The 15,035-nt window shown below is 44.8% G+C and overlaps 1 protein-coding gene and 1 long non-coding RNA gene across 4 annotated transcripts in view; one reads left to right on the top strand and one right to left on the bottom strand.

Moving 5' to 3' along the window:
- RPP40 (ribonuclease P/MRP subunit p40) overlaps window positions 1-15,035 on the bottom strand; it is a 215,569-nt gene that overhangs the window by 35,839 nt on the left and 164,695 nt on the right. For 2 of the 3 annotated variants that reach the window (XR_012901668.1, XM_075921304.1), the window contains one exon: window positions 11,971-12,314. The exons of the other annotated variant lie outside the window; for it this stretch is intronic. Coding sequence is in view for 1 of the 2 variants with exons in the window: in XM_075921304.1 (XP_075777419.1) it covers window positions 12,237-12,314 (78 nt within the window). In the remaining variant the exon portion in view is untranslated. Of the gene's footprint in view, window positions 1-11,970; window positions 12,315-15,035 lie in introns of those variants that run through there. 3 annotated transcript variants of the gene reach the window in all.
- Window positions 1-15,035, top strand: part of LOC112543993 (uncharacterized) — a 44,106-nt gene that overhangs the window by 20,477 nt on the left and 8,594 nt on the right. The gene's annotated exons all lie outside the window — the stretch shown is intronic.

Below are 15,035 nucleotides of genomic sequence, written 5' to 3'. Positions count from 1 at the left end.
CAAAAAGAATAATATTTTTTAAACTGACAATTAAAGGTCAAATCTAGCCCTTGCTGGTACAGAGAGAGAGAGAGAGAAAGCACAGATAGATGGGAGTTGGTATATCCAAGAATCCTGCTGTCAGAGCAAGATTATTTACAGCAGGCTAGACAGAATGTTCTCCGATATGCAACAAACTCTGGCAAAGTTTTGCAGAGTTGGTCTAAAAAATGGTAGAACTTTCCAGAACACTACCTTTTAGAAAAGGGAAAAAACAGGGATTCTCAATCTATTTTGCCCTGGTTTTGCTAGGGTCCCAAGTACAGACTGGGAACTCTCTCAGCCTTTAGGGTGCTAAATGAGTTATGGACATTAACAAGCATTAAAAAAATATGAATAAAACCCACTTATCCTCTGAATTAATGACGTTTAACATTCACAGTAATATGTGATATTGTGAGAGTCCAGTTATCCAGATAGCCTTTCAGGAAAACAATAGACAGTGTCACTGTTTAAAAAACAAAAAGGACTGGAGAATTTTTTTTAATCTTCCTCTAATCATCATAAAGGACCAAGTCAAGAAAGCTAACTCTTTTCTGTGGTGCTCACGTTTAAAGTAAAAATGTCCTCCTCCACCCCAGCCAAGTAGTTTTAAAAGCTCAAGCTAAATGATAAATATTTAAAACTACTTTATAAATTACAGCTAGTATATCTGTATCTACCTACAGTCTTGCTACGTTAAAAAAAACCCTTCTCCTGCTTTGACAATAGACAAGACACTTTTTTCAATATTAAATCGAAGTGTTTTTTAAAAGTAAATCTAGGATGGGGACTCTACTGAGTCACGCAAGCTCAATTTTCAGTCAAGACAGCATGTTGCATTTCTTTCAGCTGTAGATTTCAAAGCACTTTTCAAAGATTGCATCAGCATGATTCTCCCCATTCTCACAGATGAGGTAACTGAAGCCTACAAAAAGATAGTGACTTGCCAAAGATTACCCAAGAGGTCAGTGTTAGAGATAGACTCCAAGTGCTAGAACCTATGCATAATTCACTGGACTTTAGTGCTGTTGGTATAAATAATAGGTTCAGTTTTGATAGATATGCTTACTAAAAATCAAGTATTTTTAACACCATAAACTGATGGTGGAACTAAGCAAAATGGTAACTGGGGACCTGTTTAACTGCTTAAACATCCATGACGACACACTGGATCATGTTACCTGTTGAAGTATGTGAAGATTATCTAAAAAAATAATTGAAAACATGAAAATTTAGAGGCAGTAAGAATGTCTCGAACTCCTGTGGATGTTCAGTATTTGCAGATTTCTGTAGTCCTAGGATTAGATAAGGTTTCCTAGGATTAAAGGAAGAAATATAACCAAAGGCTTGCATAGACATTTGTAAAACAATAAATAGCGCATCTGAACCTTTTATTTAAAAAAGGTTAGATTACATTGTGTGGGTATGAAGGAAACCAAACTAATGCATGTTTAATTTGGTTTAAGCACAGTTGATTTTTGCAGCATAAACATTTGTTTTTTATTTGTATATTTAAATAGGAAGCTTATCTCTAATAATTATATGTGATCAAGAGAGTATAGGCTGATACAAAGGTAGGTATTTCAGACCAGTATTGTGAAGTTATGTTTAAACATAAGTTTGGTGCTGTCAAAGCCTACTAAGTTGCATGTAAATTACACCTACCTAAAGTATCAGTTGTCAAAGGCTTTACTTCTGCTCCTGTTTACTTCAGTGGGAGTTGGAGCTGAACCAGTGTATTGAATGATGGTAGTGAAGATGATCTGGGCCATAATTCTTAGTTAATATTTGATTACTTGTTTGGTCTATTTGAAAATTGCTATTAATGCAGGTCTTATGGTAATGCAGAATTATCATGAAAATTCACCTTTTGAAGCACAAAATGTATTTGCTTGCTCTTCAGGATAATGAAAAGCTGTTAATACTTGTCTGTAAGGAAAAAATTGTTTGTTCTCAGTGAGCAGAATTTCCAGAGGCCGGTGTACATGTTGTATGTACTTTTATTCAAAAGAAGTCTTGTAAATTCCTCACAGGTCTTCATAGTTCTCTGATTCTGGATATAGAACAGTAGTCATTTGAATGCATAATTTAAGCTTCAGCTTCTCCCTTAAAACTTCAGTGCTTAGTGGGTTTAAGATAGTATAGGTAAGTAGAATACGAAGGTGCATTTCCTCTAAAATACTAATGTAATCATCGGTGGAATCAACTAGGTATTTATAAAGCACCTAGCATTGTGGTATGTAAGTTCTGTACAAGTTTGATGGTTCCAAATATTTTCTTTGGAGTAGTGGAATATATTCATTTTAAGAAAATGGATTATTTCCTTTTTTGCCTTCAGACTGAACAATTATGGCCCATATTTTTCCCTACTTCTTTTTTTTCCTGTGTAGAGGAGAAAGCAACATATTCTAATTGGGTGAAATAATTATTTTCTTCCACTGGAATGGCCAGTGGGGTTACTGTCTAAATTAATGGCTCTCCCAAGATCGGAGGAGATTCAGCTGCTCTGTTAGCCTTCTGCTTTCGGGGACATGGTTCCTTCCCCCCCTCTTCTCTGTGACTGCACAGTAACATCCTGTAAGTAGAGCTCACAAGTGGTAATGCTATTTCCAATAGCATTAACATTCACTCTGAGGCCATCTCTACACTGCTACTTTACTGCACTGCAGCTTTCTCTCAGGGATGTGAAAAAATAGCCTGCCTCCCCCGCCAGGTATGACGGCGCGTTGGGGGTCCCCCGTCTCCTGCACCCCGAAATGGCACAAACAGACTTCACCAGCCAGTAGAATACAGGTGGTTTATTGCTTCTCCATGATACAGCACAGCTGTAATCTAGTTACAGGAACTGGGGCTAAGAGGCCTCAGTGCCCCCTTTGAGATGGGGGGATCCCAGCCCCCTCCCCAGCTCCTTCTTCCCTGCTTTCCAGCCAGGAACCAACTCTCCTCTTCTAGCCCTGCCCCCAGCCAGGGCAGCATTCCACCTTCCTTTGTTCTTCTCCATGGGGGGTGACTGGTCAGACAGGTTGAGACCTTCTTTGCATAATGACTCATGGCCTGTCCTTCTGGGCCGCGGTACCCACGGCAGCCAGTGGGGGTTACCCCAGAGCCAGCAGCATAGAAACCAGCCAGGTACCCCCACTATGTCACAGTTCTCCCCCCTCCAAGAGCGAACTGAGCAGGGTCACTCTGCTCGTGACCTAGGGAAGTTCGGGTCCTCTGCGTGGGAACCCGCCCTGGGGCCATGGGTGCTCCCCTTGACTCGGGCCGGCCGCGGCGAGGCCCCACATGAATTGGCTTCCCTCTGTCCACTAGCCACACCGCTCCAGGGCGACTGGCACAGGCCTGTCCTCAGGGGTCACACCCACCCTTCCGCCGGCCTTGATCTCTGACTAGGGTCTCTCGGGCCGGGGCCATGAGTCCAGCGAGCCTTCTCTGGACAGCCAGGGCGGCTTCCACACCCGACGCTCCATCCAGGGGGGTCTTCCCCTCCCATAATTCTCTCAGCGAGCCCAGGGGGTCCTCTATATGGGGTAGGGACCCCCAAGCCACTTTCCTCCTGTCTTGGGCCTTCCCGCCCCTCTGGCAGGAGTCGCAGGACCGGCAGTACTGCTGCACCGCCGCAAACATCCCTGGCCAGTAGAAGTGTTGGAGCAGCCTCAGCCGGGTGCTCCGGATCCCCCGGTGGCCTGCAACAGGGACGTCGTGGGCCAAATACAGCAGCTTGAGGCGATGCTTTTGGGGGACCACCAGCTGCCGCTGGACCCCCCATGCCCTCACCTTCCCAGGGGGAAGCCATTCCCGGAACAGGAATCCCCGCTCCCACAGGAATCTCTCCTGGCCACCTCTCCCCAGGGGCTGAGCTGCACGGAGGCCAGCCTGGTCCCTCAGCCTCTGCAAGGAGGAGTCTGCTTGCACTTCAGCCTGGAATTCAGCTGCTGAGGCAGGGATCGGGATCTGTCTCCCACCTTTGCCTAGGTCCGGAGTCCCAGCCTGGCTGGACCCCGTGTCCGCTGGGATGGGACCCTGAGGACTCTGCCGGGAGTCCTTCCCTGGACCCAGGTTGCCAGCCTCCCGCTGGTTCTGGCTCCAGGCAGTGGTTAGAGCCTGCTGGGATTCACGGGGCCACTCCTCTAGGTCATTCCCCATCAGCACGTCGGTGGGCAAATGCGGGTGCACTTCCACTTCCTTGACACCTTCCTTGGCCCCCCATTTCAGATGCACCCTGGCTACAGGCACCTTAAACGGGGACCCGTCTATGCCCTTCAGGGTCAGCTGGGTGTGGGGTAGTATCCGCTCTGGGGCCACTATATCGGATCGGGCCAGCATCACCTCCGCCCCCATGTCCCAGAAGCCCGTCACCTTCCTACCATCCACTTCCAGGGGTATGAGGCACTCACTCCGCAGGGGCCATCCTGCCCCCACCCGGTACACGGAGAAATCCGCCTCCTGAGAATCAGACCTCCCAGGGGAGGTGCACTGAGCATCCTTCCCCTCTCTCTTAGCTGAGGTTTGCCTGCCGTCCCTGCCTCTGGGGCAGCCTGCCCTTCCTCCCGCCCCAGCCAGTTAACCCTGGAAAGTCCCCGGTCCTGGAACCTGGTGCACTGAACCCTCTTGTGGCCTTTTTGCCCACAGCGATGGCAAGTTAGGCTTTGGGCTGTCTCTGTCCCGGCCCTGGCTGGTTCTCTGGGGCACAGACGACCTGTTCCCTGGGCTCGCCTCATAGTTGATTCCCTCCGTCGCTCAGCCGACATCCGGTCTCTGCGCGATTCCCTTTCTCTCCGGGACTCCCGTTCACACCCGGACCGGCTCTCCGTGAACTCATCTGCCAGTCTCCCAGCCTCCTGGGGGTTCTCCGGTCCTTGAGCCACAGCCTCAGTTTGGGTGGGCATGCTTCATAGAACTGCTCCATCAGGACCAGCTTGAGCAGCTCCTCTGCGGTCTGGGCTCCGACTCCAGATACCCACTTGCGGCCGTATTGCGACAGGCGGGAGGCCAGATTCACATAGGTCTCCCGTGGCCCTTTCTATACCCCCCGGAACTTCTTCCTGTACATCTCGGGGGTCAGCCCGAACTTGTGCAGCAGGGCCTCCTTGACTCGGTTGTAATCCCCTGGCTGTAGGTCCTCCAGCTGACTGAGCACTCTGGCCGCCTCCTGGTTCAGTGCGGGGATGAGCTCCTGCAGCCAGTCAGCTGGGGGAACCCATTGCAGTCCACAGGCCCTCTCAAAGGAGCTGAGGAACTTGTCTATGTCGCCCATGTCCTTCAATTGGGCCACCACGAGCCTCTCCAAGCGTCTGGCAGTCCCGGGACCCTGGGGCCCATCCGCACTTGGCGCAGCCGGTGCCCCACCAGTTCTCCACTCTGCCATGGCCAATTCATGCTGTCGCTGCCTCTCTCGGTCCTGGCAGTCCCTTTCTCGATCTTGGCGCGCCTTCTCTTGGTCCTGGCGGTCCCTCTCTCGGTCCTCTGCTTCCAATTCCTTTATCTGCAGCTGGATCTCCAGCCGCCGCAGCACCGCTGGGCTGGCCCCTGCCCTAGATGGGCTACGGCTTGCAGGCCTCCCGGGAGACGCTGTCTCATCTCTCCGGTGGGTTCCAGCACTCCTCCCCCTCTCTGAGCCTGACACACTCTCAGAGGGGGTCTGGCTGCTTCCCCTGGGGACAAGATCCTGGCCCTGTGGCTGGTCATTCTCTTCCAGCTGGGCAATCAGCTGGGCCTTGGCTGCTTTCCGCACAGGCAAGCCCCTCTCTGCACAGCCCCACCAGCTCTGCCTTCAAGAGTTGGGCGTAGGCCATCTGCCCGCTGGTCCCCTCGGTGCAGACTCACCAGTCTAGTGCTGCAGCGCCCCACGATTCCCAGGAACCGCTTCGCTCTGTCTCCAGCATGCTTGGCTCCAGGGCTCTTGCTTCTACGGCGCCTGGTCACTCGCTGCTGGAAGCTCCATCCATGGGGTGCAGTGCATCCCACCCCTGACACCAGTGTGACGGCGCGTTCGGGGTCCCCCGTCTCCTGCACCCCGAAATGGCACAAACAGACTTTACCAGCCAGTAGAATACAGGTAGTTTATTGCTTCTCCATGATACAGCACAGCACAGCTGTAATCTAGTTACAGGAACTGGGGCTGAGAGTCCTCAGTGCCCCCTTTGAGATGGGGGGATCCCAGCCCCCTCCCCAGCTCCTTCTTCCCTGCTTTCCAGCCAGGAACCAACTCTCCTCTTCCAGCCCTGCCCCCAGCCAGGGCAGCATTCCACCTTCCTTTGTTCCTCTCCATGGGGGTGACTGGTCAGACAGGTTGAGACCTTCTTTGCATAATGACTCATGGCCTGTCCTTCTGGGCCACCGTACCCACGGCAGCCAGTGGGGGTTACCCCAGAGCCAGCAGCATAGAAACCAGCCAGGTACCCCCACTACGTCACACCAGGTACAGCAAGTTACAGCACTATAAAGTAGTGTTCCTAATGCTGGGAGCTACACTCTTCCCTTAGGTGGAAGCTCTCTCCCAACGCTGGTGCTTTGGACACACCTTAGCTTTAAAGTGCTGCTGCAGCAGTGCTTTACATGTGGATGTATAGACTCAGCTTAAGAGTGAACCGCTGCACCGTTTCAGTCAATGGGTGTTCTGCCACTGACTTAAATGAGGTCAGGATTTCACCCTAAATATCTATAGCGTGAGCAGGGGAATTTAAGAGATTAGCTATTAGCTGGCCACCCCCCTCTTAGTTCTGTCTTACATACCTGTGGAGATCTAGATGTCTTTGCCAGAAGATTAGTGGAGGTACTTCTGCAAAGTGTTATGAAGATGTGCGTGTATGGAGCTGATGCTTCTAGCCTTCCACAAAAACATGCTCTCCAGTGTGTCTTATAGGTTAAGAAGTAATGCTGTTCATGACACACACTAGGCTACAAATAGTTGCTACAGTTTTGCTGAACATGTGAGGCGAATAAGTTTAACATCCCTATGTTGATGGCATGTTTAAACAAGAACAGTATATGTGATGAGCAGATAAATATTTGTATGTAATGTCTGTCTGCTTCAATTCACCAAGGCCATACTGCTGGTATTTCCAGACCTTTTAAAATCGAACCCAAAATGTAGTGTGATTTTCTAATCAGATGTCAACATCGTTGTAGAACTGCCTGTTCTTTAGGCAGTTGTTCATGTTACGGCAGTTAAAAGGCTGTTTTCTACTCTTTCAGAATATTGTTTGCATTTTTCTATTTAAAGCTCTTATTTTGACCTTTGTTATGTGCAAACATTCAAATTTTGGAACATGAATACTGAGCCACACCATTTCCAAATCAGTAAAGTCAAAGGTTGCTGACGTCAGGGACAGCTAAAGGTACATGTGTAAAGCAAATGATCTTTCAGTATGATACTACAAAAATTAGTATCTTACTAAGTAATTTTAAGTAGTAGTAGTATGAAATTAGTTAAAAATTTCCTCTGCTATAAATAAAAAACAAATATCCCTTTTTACAATAGGGGACATTAAATTAAATCACTGGGAGTCCTTTTACTGACAAAGTTCACATGTTTATATTGTTGACGTTGCTGTGACAAAAATCCAGTATGTTTCATGGATATCTAGTGAAAATAGTGTATCCAAAAAGTGTTTTTAAATGAGCAATGTAATGTATATTAGGCTTTCCTTCCATATGCCATCATTCTAAAGAGCCAAGTGAAGTACAATAGTACATTTTCATTCCACTGTTAAGAGATAAGATTATATATTTTCATATAGCATATAACAATAGTTTTATACACAGGGGATATGTTCTCAACAAATGCAATACTAATGATCATTATGCATTAACAGAGAACATTAATGGATCTCTTGCTTCAGTCATGTATAATAGATTTGCACATGCTAGTATCATTAATGTTATCAGAAGATGCAAATGCAGTGCATCAATGGGGGTAAACAGACATTTTTGTATACCCCAGCTCCAAGGAGCATCCTTAAACGCACTAATTGTGTTGCAATTTACAAGTAATCATTGTACTAGATTATATCCTTTTCTAACTTTGCACCTTATTAAATAAAGTAATTTTATAGCTTTTATATAACTGAAGTTGGTTCGTGTTAAGGACTTAACAGTCTCCTTAGCTAAGCTCAGAAACTAAGCAATGCACATAGGCTTCTGCTCTGTTAATGTTGTTTTCAGTTGGCCTATCATATGTACAATCTGCACTCTTAATACTACAGTGATCCTTTGCAGGCTAAGGAAAATTAGACTGATAATTGAAAGATGTAGTAACTATACTGCAGTTAAGATACCTGCAGCTGGCCTCTGTCACTCTGGTTTATGTGGCTTGGGGTAAAGAGCGGTTAAGTGTGGTGTAGAAGTTTGGGCTTCAGCCCAAACGCTGGGGCCTCCCACCTTGCAGGGTCCTATAGCCCTGGCTCCAGTGTGAGCCAGAATGTTTACAAATCAATTAAACAGCTCCTTAGCACAAGTTCTGTGAGACTACACCAGCTAGCAGGGCCACCTGCAGGTTTTAATTGCAGTGTAGATATAGCTTTAGAAGGGCTGCAGTAACATTATACATGTATCTGTATTGTATCTAGCAGCAGGCACTTATATAACTTTTATTTAAGCAATGCAAATTGCTAGACCTATCATTTTCTTTTGTGAATTTTTTTTGAAGAAAACATACAATTAACATCTTAATGCTATTAAATACTTTAGTGGCACCTACATTTTTCCATTTGTCCTTTAACCAGCAACACTAGTGTTCTGATTAGCCTGGTTAAGTGTATTTTAGGATTTAAAAGTGTTGAGTGATATGTTTTTAAACTCTAATCCATGGGATTCAGCCTAATTTAAAAATCTGTTTTAATAAAATACCTTAATTCTGTAGCAAAATGATCTATATTTGCTGTATTTACATACGTATGGAGAAATACTATATTATCTGCTTTCCATGTGAAAAAGCAGTGTTGAGGCTGGTTTATAGTCTTAAATACAATAGTGGCACTTTATTTTTTATTCTCTTTGCATTAACAAAATGCTATGCTAAATGCAGGTAATTCTACTAAGAATTATAAATGAGTTGGTTTTGCGAACTAGTACTTCTAAATTAAACATCATTGACATACATTTATTGCATATGTCTGTCCAGTTTGATACTCTCTTTAATTTAAAACAAATAGAAAGTTTGCCCCTTTGCTTTCATAAATGCAGCTTCACTTTAAGGGATATTTTATTAATGTTACAGGTCCTATCCTGGTTCAAAGTTCTGTCTACTTCATGAAAAGCTGTCTATACATTGTGCTGAAGCTTTATAATGAGTAATTTTTCTGTACATTCTAGTGGAAAATATAATAGCGAACACGGAGCACTGAATCAAATAAAACTGATTTTAAAGATTACGTTCTTGTTTAGCATGCTGTTTTAACACATGCAATTTACTTTTCAGATTTTAAAAAAGTACAGCCGTTCAGGAATTTTCTCTCCTGTAGAACTCAGTACCATTGCAAGAAAAGGGAATCTTAAAGTAAAGCTACTGAGTTGTTGACTTAGGAGAATCTCCCTAAGAAACTCCACCTATTTCAATATGCACTACTCAATATGTGCATTGAATGAGGTCCACAGATAATTACAGAAAGCTTTAGAAATGTCTGTTTGCTATTGGCTATATTTATTTACTTATTTTAAAGATTAACAAATGGATATGTTTAAAAATTGCTTTTTTGTGGCATTACTGTAAGTGAAGGTGAATAGAATGCAGTAAGCAACCTCTTTGGGTGTTTCACTGTATCCAGTTCTGAATGGGCATACAGACTGAACTGCTTTCTATCTCGGGATAGACTCTGCTAGGGATGTTAAATTGAGGTTATTTTAGTAATCGAGTAGTCAACAGAATTTTTATTGACTACTCGATAGGGAAAGGACGCCCCACTCAGGCTATGTCTAAACTACAGAGTTGTTTTTTTGGGGGGGGGAGAGGGGAGGAGGCCTTTTTCTGAAAAAACTTCACCTGCGTCTAGACTACCATCACGTTCTTTCAAAATTAAATCAAAAGAATGTGGCAGTTTTTTCAACAGCAGTAAATCTAATTTTGCGAGGAAGAATGCTTTTTCGAAAGCTCCTTTGAAAAAAGGCATTCTTGAACACAAACAGGGCTTTTTCGAAAGAGAGTGTCCAGATTGCCTGGGTGCTCTCTTTCGAAAAAGTGGATCGTTTTTTCGAAAGTGTTATGGCTGTCTAGATGATCTCTTTCGAAAGAGGCTTTTCCAAAAGAGCTCTTTCGAAAAAGCCTCTTTCAAAATAGGCTTGTAGTCTAGACGTACCCTCAGTCCTGGCTTACGCTGGGAGCAAATCCCAAGCAAGGACTGAGCCAGGCTGCCTGCCCGCCCAGGTTCTTAATGTAGTAGGAGCCAGGTGGGCAGGTAGCCTGGCTCAGTCCCTGCTCACACTGGGTTGGGGACCAAACCCTGCTGTGGCTCTGCAATTTAAAATGCAGTAGATGCCAGCGGACAGCCTTCTCGGCTCCTACTGCCTTTTAAATTGCAGAGCTGCAGTGGAGTTTGGTCCTAGCATAAGCTGGGACTGGGCGGGGCTGCCTGCCCAGGAGTAGAAGCCCCTATCCATGGGGAGGGTCTGCAGACAGTGGCTGCTGCCTGCGAAGAGGCACACGGCCACAGATCGGCTTCTTCGCAGCAGCAGCCTTTGTCCGCCAAGGATCCCAATGGGAAGTTGGGACCTCCTGCGGACAGGGACTGCTGCTGGAGCAGCCTCTCTGCCCCTCTCCGTCTGCTGTCATTGATGGAGGCAGTAGGGCAGTGTTTCTTAAACTTTTTAAGACCGAGGAACACCAAACGATAATTTTTTTATGAGGAACACCAAGGATTTTTTGTTGACTAGAAAAAAAAAAGGTTGGGGGGAAAAAGGGTCAGGGGAAAGTTATTGAGGAAAAAAGAAAAAAGTCGCCTTTCCCTTTAAGGGTGGCCATTTTGAATTCTGTTCTCTACGGCACACCGCCAACTGCCTTGCGGCACACAGGTGTGCCACCAAACACAGTTTAAGAAACACTGCAGTCGGGGGTAGCAGAGGCTGTGCTGGGGGAACTGGCTTTTAAGCTGCCTCCCCCCTGCACTGGCTCCTGCTCTCTCCCCTTGAGGCAGCCGGGGTGGGAGGTGGGGGGGAATGCAAGTAGCTGATTAATTGACTAGTCTCTTACATACCTACTCTCTGCAGAACAGACATGAGACACTGAGCCAGTGTGTAGAAACGTATACATTCCTCAACAGAAATGGGAAATAATTTGTGTAAATTCTGAATTAAATGTACCAACCTCACCATTCACACACAATTATCTAACTTTGCAAGTATGTGTAATAAGGGTAATATACCAACATTTTTTATTGCAAAATAGGCTTTGTTCCTTTACATTGCAAGTTACAGTTTAGTATATTAAAATAAGGAACAATGATGTAATTTTATTTTCAAAGTTCTGAAGTCTCAGTAATGATGAGGCTAAAATTCTATTACAAGTTATTAACTCACAAGTGAGATGAGACTGGTAGGCTTCCAGGAAAGTTTGAGCTTTCATATTAATAAAATAAAAATTAGTAAGGTTTGTTTGTCATTTATGAAATTTAAAGAAAATGCTGTTTAAATGCAGCCACACAGTCTAACCTTTTATATTTGTACGTGTTGAGATCCTGGATATAACATAGTAACTTTGTTTTACTTAAAGGCCTCTGTCAAATTTCACATGGCATTAATAAATAAATAAAATATTTAACATGAACTTACCCACAACAGATCCAAATTCAACTGTTTAGTCACTGTAGGCTGTATATTTCTATATGAACTGGGGTTCCATATAAAAAGCCATTTTAAACAATTGTATCATTGGTTGAAACATTAACTGCTGTCCTTTACAAGCCAGGTAAGTTAGCAGGAAGATCACTGGGAGTAGAACATAGCTGACTACAAGTATTCGGTTCATGGAATTTTATTGTCAAATAAGACCAAGAAATGGTCTCATTACACATTAAATACTAGCCAATAGCATTAGGAATACATTACACACAAAGCATGAACCATGAGAAGAGAAATTCTATACTGCTTTGGTTGCCAAAAGCGGAGCATTTCAAAAGCTTTATCTTTTACTGGACATTGGTTTTTTCCAACACAGACAGGGTGCATACACACTGTGCTATTGATGTGCAGCACTACAGAATGCTGCGGATGGTCTAACGGTGCTAGATGATCAGATTATCCCTTTTTTCTGGACTCTCAATAACGAGCTTCTGGGTAGAATAGAGTTGACCAATGGTGACCTGTAATTTAAAACAAACAAAAAAAAAACCCCATCAGGAAATACAGGCTTATAGGGCCAACAAGGTGCTGAGGTAAGTAAAAATGCACAGCTGAGAACAAAAGTGAAAGTGGACAGTCTGCATTCTTTCTACAAATACTATTTGTCAGCATCAACGCAGCCACCAAAAATGACCTTAAAATAGCCACATACTTAAATTCTCAACACAGAAGAAGGAAGGAAGGAAGGAAAAAGATATGCATAACATTTGTTATGTTATAGATATACACAGTTAATTACTACAGAGAAAGGAAAAAGTGAAATATACTTAGACAAATAGAAGGAAACATTACAAAAGGGAATTTTTCATGGAGACTAATGCATAGAAGCAGCTTGTCTGCCTTTTTGGTATTCACAAATTAATTTGCCTTAAAAGGAGTTGAGGGGGATACGATCCCCTACACAGTTTGTAAATGAGTAATATATGAGTAGAAATAGCTTTTTGTTCATAACTTGCTGTTCATACCAAATATTTCTGTACAGTATAGCTAAGATTAAAAATAAAATTGACTTTTTTGGGGAGACAACCGTGTTCATCTGCCACTCACCCATAGTTCTCCTCATATCCCTCTTTTGCTACATAGCATCTGACCTCCTCTTCCCACCACGCTTGCCATACCACGCTTGGATTCATACTGACTCCATCCAATCTCATCTGGTCTCCTTCACACGCGCACTCATTCTCTCCCTTCTTCTTCTTCATAACCTCCCACTCTCCTCCAGCTTTCCCCTCACAATTCAAGCACTATTTAACTCCATTAATCTGAAAAAAACCCCTTGATCCCATTTGCTTCTCTAACTACAATCCCATCTCTTTCATCTCTAAGCTAACTGAATGTGCTATTTACAATCATTGTTTGAAGTAGTTCTCCAGTTCCTTCCTACACCCTCTCCAATCCATCTTCCACCTCTTGCACTCCACCAAAATCTCCAATGACCCCTTCCTAACCAAATCTCAGAACCAGTTCTCCATCCTCCTCAACTTGTTCTCTACCTCTGATATAGTCATCCATGGTCAAAATCTTAAAATCTTGTCCTCCCTTGGCTTCTGTGATTTTCTTCTCTCCTAGTTCTAATACCTCTGTAATCACTCATTCATTTACTCCCAGGGAGGACTGTTCCCGTCTCAACTTTTTGTGCTACTGCAGGGCTCTGTCCTACGTTTCCTTCTCTTCTCCGTCTGCCATCTTATCTCTTGGTAATCTTATCCACAAATATAAATTCAACTATTATTTCTACATTGACAACTCGTGGATCTCTCTCTTTTCCTGTCTAAAATAAAATGTCGGCTTATTCTTCTGATACTTCCTTATGGATGCTTAGCGGTCAGCTCAAGCTCCACATGGCTAAAACAGCTCTTAGTCATCCCTCTAGTTCCTTTCTGCTTCCTCTTTCCTCTAATACAATAGACACTGCTAAGATCTGTCACTCAGGTCTTATCCATCACTGGGTGTCCTCTTTGGGTGCATCAACACTGCACCATAGATCAAAATAAGAGATGCAATTTGAGCTATGCAAATTGCATATTTTATTTCAGTGTTATTTTGAAATAGCTTATTTCAAAATTTGGCACAGTCTACACAAATACATCGCTATTCCGAAACATCCTTAATCTATCCCGAAACATCCTTAATCCTCGTGGAAAGAGATTTAGTCTAATCTGATGTCCGCACGGGGACATCAGATTAGAGAGCCTGTTATATTTCGAAATAATGGGTGTGCTCAAAAGACGTGGAATAGTTATTTCAGGATACCTCCAGTACCTGAAATAGTGCTGCAGTGTAGATGTAGACTCTGGGTCCTCATAAGCAATTAAACCCCTGGCAGCTTCAAATATGTCCGTGGTGGAGGATAGCACCAACTCCTCCATGTGGCACTGCCTGTCTGAGGAATTACTAGGCGCTGCACTTGACGATCTTCTCAAGAGAACCAAAATCAGCGTCGCTGACTCCTGCTCTCTGGGCGCTGAGTGCTGGGGAATGACCCATGTGTGTCTTTCTGTGCCGCTTGTGTGGTGTCATTGCCAAGGGGGTCTTAGGCCAGAGTCCTTGCTGGGCTCTGTGTCATGTACTGAGGTTGGGGAACTCTTCATGGACGTGCTTGATGCTGGATCCTGACGGCCTGAAGCAGGCTGGGGCAAAGAGCAGATAACATCAGAAGTTGCTTAAGATGGAAGTCTCACTCCTTGGACTTTTTATGCTTTTTGCACTTCTATGTTTGTTGCGCTTCCTCTGCACTCTTCAGACATGTTGTGAGGGTTGCCTGTTGGCATAAGCTTAATGCAAGTTCTGCAGGGTTTAAACCTGTGGCCCCAGAACCCAACAGAAAGGTAAGAGATTGGGGAAAAAAATTTCCCTAAAACTTATCAGCTATACACACTGTATACACAAACTAACTACAGTAAACTTCCGATAATCCGGCACCTTTAGGACCCAGGGGGTGCCGGATTATCAGATTTGCCGGACTATCAGAAGGGGGGGGCTATAAGCGGTCTGGGGGGGTGCCACCTCAGACCCCTCATAGCCCTGCTCTTCCCCAGGCATCCCTGATTCAGCCGCTGCTGGTCAGTTTCAGCAGCGGCTGAATCGGGGACGCCTGCAGCAGAGCAGCTGGAGTGCTGCCGGGTTGGTCCAGTAGCGCCGACCCTCGGCGCTACTGGACTAACCCGGCAGCCCCCCAGCTG

This window comes from Pelodiscus sinensis, chromosome 2 (genome assembly GCF_049634645.1).
Source record: "Pelodiscus sinensis isolate JC-2024 chromosome 2, ASM4963464v1, whole genome shotgun sequence".
In the NCBI taxonomy this organism is placed as follows: domain Eukaryota; kingdom Metazoa; phylum Chordata; order Testudines; family Trionychidae; genus Pelodiscus; species Pelodiscus sinensis.
This window is presented reverse-complemented; position numbering and strand designations above follow the sequence as displayed.